Below are 7,513 nucleotides of genomic sequence, written 5' to 3'. Positions count from 1 at the left end.
TATATATATATATATATATATATATATATATATAATATATAGAACCTCGATCATACACCGAGTTCTCTTATCTTAAATACACATTACTTACTACTACTACTACTACTATTGGGTAAAGTATTTTCACGTTATGTTACATCAACGATCATTTTACTTAAATAACACGCAGATTACAAATCAATATTTCTTTTTTAAATTTCACTTATTCAAAGAAAATAATAAATGTCTATTTATTACAGGAAAATAGTTTTCAATTTCAAAAAATGGTTTTCAAAATTGAAGTCTACGTTTTATCAACGTTTTTGATTGACAAGAGACGATTCGAAATTCGAATATTTCATGGAATATAAAAATAGAATAAAAATAAAATAGAAGAATATCTTAGGAGCATGGACGATAAAACGATGCAAAGGGATACGATGTAGCAAGGTACGGCACGGTACGGCACGGTACGTTCACCAATGACCGAGTGGCACGGATCTTCTTCCATCCTTTCCTCTCTTCTCTCATCTCCGCGTCGTGCAAACACTCTGTAACCGCAAGAGTACGGCTCGGTATATACATGTATATGCACATACGTATGTGTAGAAGAGAGTATGACCATGTGTACCTTAGAACCACCGCGAACCTATTCCCCTTCGAATGCAAGGCTTGAATATTTCCAGCGGCTCTCTTTGCCGGTATTAATAGTCCTTACTTTGAGCGTGATATCAGACTTCTTACCTGTGAGTGATTTTCACAGCAAAACCGGGAATCATCATCGGTATTTTTAATTTCATATTTTCAATCGATGAAACTTAATCCTCGTTTCAATGATTCGAACTGATGTCACTCAATTTTAATAATCCCATTCCTAATGAAATTCTTGTCGCGATATAAATCCAAAATATATCGAATAACAATAATTTAAATATACTTTTTAAAAAATCTTTTAAAAATAATAAATTTTTAATTTTATGTAAATATTATGTAATTTTTATATAAAATTTTAATTTAATTAATTAGGTATCTAACAGTGTTAATTAACATATAGATTTAAATTCTTCTCTTTGAAATAACCGAGGTATCAAAAAGAAAAAAAAAAAAAGAATACATTAGAATATTATTATAAGAAGAATAATTAACAAAGTAGAAAATTCTTCATTAATATTAATCGAGGAACGAAAAATTAGAAAATCTAATGTGAAAATTAAAGAGACGAAATGTGAAAGAGGGAAGCGTAAGATTCTCGATGAAAAAAAAAAAAAAAAAAAAAAATACATTAGAATATTTTTAAAAGAAGAATAATTAACAAAGTAGAAAATTCTTCATTAATAGTAATCGAGGAACGAAAAATTAGAAAATCTAATGTGAAAATTAAAGATACGAAATGTGAAAGAGGGAAGCGTAAGATTCTCGCTGAAAAAAAAAAAAAAAATAAAAAATAAAAAGAAAAAAAGAAGGAACGCGATAAATAATCGGAAGGATGCAAACAAGTTGATTGGCTTCGCGGGGAGCCAGCCGCGGAAATCAAACGGAATTCCACTTGCATTGCGTTACGCTGCATTCTCAGCGATCGGAGCCTCCTTGTACTTTCTAATTACGCGTAGGTTTCCCATTCGTCGTGAAGGAGCCTCGTCGTAACGGACGAGCCGGCGCGATAACACGGGCCGATGATTTTTTCGTAACAGCAACCCGCCCGATTATTTCGGAACGCGAATTTCTCCTCAGTGAATTTTTTACCATCGATTCGACACATTCTTACTTTATATATTCGTTCGTTTCCTACCGGGAACAATGAATCACCGAATTAATCGTATCAACCGATGATGTTAATTCGTCTCTCTCTACGGCTTCATGAGTCAAGCATTTATTATTATGTTTAACGCGATGCTTTGAGATGTGAGATTAACGATAGAGATTGCCTCGAAAGATCTCTTATTATATTTTTTTTTAATATATCGATTTTTTTAATTTTTAGTGGAAATTTGGAGTCCAAAAATTCGATCGAAAATCCATTAAATCATCTTCGAATGAGTCATCTGGAGGTAGACAATTTTTATTTAGTTTTATTTTTTTAGGAATGTATATATACGTTTTTTTTTTAATTATTTTAAGTGAAAAAAAGTATTGACAATATTTTATCCTTAAAATTATCTATTTTCAGGATACAAATATTTTTCAACGCGTATTGAAAATATTCCAAGGAAGGAAATCGTCTTTAATCGAGTCTGTAAAATTTCTATTTGATTTTACCTTAAGAAATTTTCAACAAATATTCCGCCATAACGTTTATAAACCAAAACTTATGCGAGCGAAATTGCAGAGGACACGAGGTAGTTGCAGAGAAGATCGGCAACGATGAAACAGGAATTACGATGCAGCGTTGCATACGTTCGCCCACCTTGAAAACAGAGAAGAAAGAGAGAACACCGACGCATCACGTGCATTCATCGGCTCCTACGAATTAATCCTATTATAGCGGAAAGCCTCACCTTCGTCGGCCACATCATCATTGGCGTCGCCGTCATCTGACATCGTCATCGTATTCCCTCGTCGATCCCACACCGCGTGCGAAGGCGAGCCTTTTACGTAATGGACCGGAGGTTCCGTTTGTTTATGTAATCAGATCCCCCAGAAACTCGCGGAGAACGGTTCGACAATTTTGCAATGAATTCACCGTTCATTTCCTGTCCTTTATTCGCTTTATTCGAAATTCAAGGGATTAGAAATAATTTTCATTTTTTTTTTGTTTTTATAATTAAAAGAAATGTGCACATTTTTTGATAAAATTCAGAATATACAAATTTAACATTGATTTAAGTAGTAAATATTTATAGTAAATATTGTAAGAGATATTTTTTGAATTGTTGAAAGAAAGATTGGAATAATTTTACACATTGTATTTTTTTTTTGTTCTAATTCAAAAGATAACTTCTTACATGGTAATTAATTTATAGAAAATTTTATAGCAGAAAAGAAAAAAATTGACGAATAACTTGTCTTTGCATTGCTCTCAGGCATAGTATTTTATTTCTGGTCGACGGTACTCGTGTCCTCGTAAATATCAATTGCAGCGTTGGCAAATCGCGCTTACCATAAAGAGAACGCATCCAGTCGATGGTCGAGCGGGTTACAATCACCGGTATACCTAGTTGAAAAGAAAAAAGAAAAAAGAAAAGGAAAAAAAAGGGAAAGAAAAATGAACGCCATATGTAACTAAGCGATTACGCCTTACAGGATTTACTCGAGAGATTTGATCTTCTCTCACCTTCGATCATTCAGGGACAATCGATAGTTTTCTTAATCGCGTTGCACCGCCATCAAATATCTATTCTACGCTGCTTGTTCAATTGCGCGGTCGCCGATGCGTAAAGACACGTCCTTCGACGTTAATAACAACGATAATGATATCACAATCGCAAAAATGCCGGGAGAGAACTGCGTGGCATCGTTTTTCTGCAATTTTACACGCATCCTTTTCATTCTGATCTTACGGATCTTTTTCTGCAAAGAACGCGCTAATTAATGAACCGCCGACGGTGTTGCATCCGTAAAAGAATGCTATGGGAATGGAACGAGGGTCATCTAAATGAGATCAAAAAATCACGTGTAACGGATATTTGTCAACGCTTTGATAGTTTGTTATTCGAAAATAAGAAAAGGTTCCCATTTCGAGCGCATCGCATGCAAAGAGGTACAAAGTGTGAATAATGAAAAGTATTTTCCAAAGCGACGTGTGTGTTCCCGAGCGTGCGGATTGTTTCGTATTTCTCGTCACGAGTCTGGCCGCGGGAAGAGACAAAAGAAAAATGAAAATGAAGGAAACGAAAGGAGCAAGTGGAACAAGACGATTCACGACGGACAAACGACAAAAGAAGTGATGTAGTATTGTGGAGAAAAAGATAAGGGTAAGGAATAATAAAAAGAAACAGAGGAATCTAATGCCGCTGGTGTACGCAGAAGACAGGAACACGACAGGACAGGCGGACAAAGAGTAAAAAGGAAGCTGGAAGCACGGATACAAAGAGTGGTGGATGTAAATTATCTACAGGCTGTGTCCTCGTTTTTCACGAGGACTGATTACCGTATCTTGAATCTATAGATTTATATTCTAATTTCTGAATAATTTATGAAAATTAAATGTTAACACTGCGTGACTATGAATTACTTGTACAATTATTTATTTATTCTTTCTTATTTTATTTTTTCAGATATTTTATATTTTATATATTATATATTATTTTATATTTTTCTATAAAAATGGAACGTATTAATTCTTGATGTGAAAATTATGTTGAACAATTAATTGATAGTCATATTGTCAATTTATAACACGATAATTCGAATTATGCATCGTTCCATTATCCACTATCAAGATCTATGTTGTTGTACGGAAGATGAATTCTCTATTCTAAAGGGTTAATGTATTCCGACCATCACAATGGCACATAAACGTCACATCAAACGGTCAGTGACAGGTCGGTAAGAAGAGTCGCAAGGAACAAAGTAATCCGGAGGTTGTCTGTTCGAAACAGAAGAATTCACCTGACTGACTTCGTGACCCTAAGTCAAGTCATAGAGAGAGAGCAGACCCGGATTTCCCATTAGGCTAATCATCAAGCCACGGGCTCACGATCTTGAAACATATATCTAATCTTCTCGTGAATGTACGATTAAGGCAAAATTGCCAACATTTTGGCCTCTGAAATAAATTCACGTTGTTTCTAAATGCTCTGCTATCTATTTTCAGTAAACAAAAGTATTTTAAGTGAACAAATGACATATATCTAAATTTTGTAATTATCTTCTATGATGGACAGTATTTATGTTGGTATCTTAAGTATATTCTTAAGCTTCTTTAATTTTAGAAATTTATATTCAAAGCCAATTATCTTATACACGTTCCTATTTAAAATATTCTTAAAAATTTCTAGTAACAGATTATCGTGATGCAAAAAGACGAACAGGAATAGTCGGATCAGGAACAAAGACGAATAATCGCTTCTAATATAATAATAGCCGATGCGTGTATCGGCCTAGGGCTATTTTTTTATACTGTTCGGTCCATCCTAACTTTAAACGCCGGAAGCAGGAGCAACGCGCTGTACCTAAATAGTTCGTCGAAAAAGGAGCCTAAGGCTTCGATGAATCTCTCGTAGGTCAAGATTCTAATAAATCTGCAAGTAATCGCGAATGATTTGCCATTTTACAATCGTTTCGCGAAATTGAATATTTTAATAGTTTCTATTTATGGATGAATTCTTCTAGACGATAGTAACTCCCTCTACATATTTCTAATCCTTGACACTTTAACAAGATACGATATATCAAACGTTATTACCTACGATAAATATTCCTTGCAAGAAGAAGAAGAACTGCCATAAATTAACATCTTCTGAACAATTTGTTATTATTAATAACAAACAAAACGAAATAGAGGAAATAATTCTAAAGTTATGGAGAGTAATTGAAACGATATCGTCTCGAACGATGTTAACCTCAAAGATTATTTGGAAATCGAAGAAACGCTTCTACAGGTACTTCATGGATATAAAGTCTTGCATTTCCGCGTGTCTCATCTTCTCCATATATTAAAGTACCGCTCACGTGACTAGGTTAGGATGACGTGGTCATGGGTTAGCCGGAGGTTACTTCGGAGCTCATCGATTCGCTATTGGCAAATCGCGACTTGGAGGAGCCAGCGGCGGCTTCGTGTCTTCTGGCAAGGAAACCGATATTAATGAAGGAAGAGAGGAGAACAACTTTCACGCGACGACGAGGCTTCTTCGTATCGGAATGCATCTGTGCCCTGTGTGTCTCCCCGAGGGAAAGAAGATCCCTTAGCCGTTTTAATTGCAAATTTCTCCTGCCTGATCTTCTTGCAAATTGTTCAACGGAACTAGTCAAACCATTACCATTAAGGGCTCCTGTGATCAACACTGAATTTCTAACGAAGATCATCTATTCTTTGAAAATAATTTTTATTTTTTTCTTTTTTTTAAGTTATATAACATATTTTTTTTATTTGATTCAGGTATAATAGTAGATGTGGATTGTACATCGAATGAAAAAGAGGTTATGTTAAAGAGATCTTTGTTGCAAAAGCCGACTCTTGAACGAGATGTAATGAACTTCAATTATGACGCTGCCGCGTTTCCATGGGACTGAGACCGCGCAATAAGCTTTGAAAGTAACTAGTAAAGAAGCCAAGTGATTCAGTCGTTGATATTGTGCGCGGAGATGCAGAAAACTTTATGATGCAAGAACAAAAGTATGCCTGGAATTTTACGAGTCTTGCATTCAATTCTTAACTCAAGAATTTTTATAATTATTTATGCGAAATAATCAATATGAAATCAACATTAAAAATATTTTTCTTCATTAAACATTAATCATCATATTGCCATATAGTCACATATAATATCATATCATTACATATAACGTACAGTGATCATTTATTAAAAAATATTTATACTTAAATTTTTATATAAAAGTATTTTATATTTATATTTTATATTTAAAAAAAATATTGTCATTAAATCTATTTTCATCATTTTCTTCATTTTAATCCATTTCAATTTATAGAATATACAAATCTTCTGAAAAAAGATTAATTATTCTAAATTTCAAAAAAAGAAATAGCATGTAAGTAATGAAAGATTAATTATCACATTCCATTTTTCATTTAAGAAATGTCATTTATTTTTATTTTTATGTTTATATTTTTTAGATCATAAAATATAACTTAATTATTCTCCAATTTCAAAAAATATTTTGGAATAAGTAATAAGCAGGGAGAAGATAATTGTGACGATTATTCGGCGTTAAATTGAATCGACAAGTTCATGGTCACGGCAGCTCCAGTGCCATGAGCCCGAGAAAAGAGAAACAGATACCGAAAACGGTACCGGACACGAACGGTGCGTACGGCAGGTGGATGACGCAAGCGGGATGACTTTACTCGTGGTTATCCCTTCCCAAAAGTAAAATTTCTTTCTCCCAGAAGGACTTTACAGCTGACATCTCGCATCTTTCTATCTTCCAAACTCCCTCATTTACCAGTCTCTGATGTCAACTTTCAATAGACAGATACATATGTTGTACAACCATACATCTTTACACAAATTATTTTGCGTTTCAATATATTTAAATTAAGATCATGTTACTTATATTGGCAATTATAACTTCTAATCCATGTGACTAGATTATATTTTTACAATTAATCAATTTTACACTTTATTCTATTGTATTGTGAGTATATCTTCAAAATATTAATATTTTAATTATTGGAAACCTATTAATAAGCTTTCTTTTGAATAATGAATATCGTATCTTCTAATTTTTTTCTTTTTGTTAACAGATTGATACAACCATCCTGAATAATTCAAGATAACCGAAAAAGATATGAAAGCTGGAAATCTATTAATAGATTTTTCTAAGCCGACTAACATCGATGGCGACACACTGATCGAATATCGCGCGCCATGTCTGCCAGAATTTATTGTTTCGCTATCGAGCCGTCCACGATCTA

At 33.7% G+C, this 7,513-nt stretch overlaps 1 protein-coding gene across 1 annotated transcript in view; it reads left to right on the top strand.

Moving 5' to 3' along the window:
• The window catches only part of LOC102677618 (neurogenic locus protein delta), a 57,265-nt gene extending 51,115 nt beyond the window's left edge, over positions 1 to 6,150 (top strand). Inside the window, exons 8-10 of the mRNA XM_006614356.1 lie at positions 2,668 to 2,671; positions 5,142 to 5,165; positions 6,017 to 6,150. Coding sequence (XP_006614419.1) covers positions 2,668 to 2,671; positions 5,142 to 5,165; positions 6,017 to 6,150 — 162 coding nt within the window. The remainder of the gene's footprint in view (positions 1 to 2,667; positions 2,672 to 5,141; positions 5,166 to 6,016) is intronic.
• Positions 6,151 to 7,513: the final 1,363 nt, after the last annotated feature.

The sequence above is a fragment of the Apis dorsata genome, unplaced genomic scaffold, assembly GCF_000469605.1.
Source record: "Apis dorsata unplaced genomic scaffold, Apis dorsata 1.3 scaffold_174, whole genome shotgun sequence".
In the NCBI taxonomy this organism is placed as follows: domain Eukaryota; kingdom Metazoa; phylum Arthropoda; class Insecta; order Hymenoptera; family Apidae; genus Apis; species Apis dorsata.
This window is presented reverse-complemented; position numbering and strand designations above follow the sequence as displayed.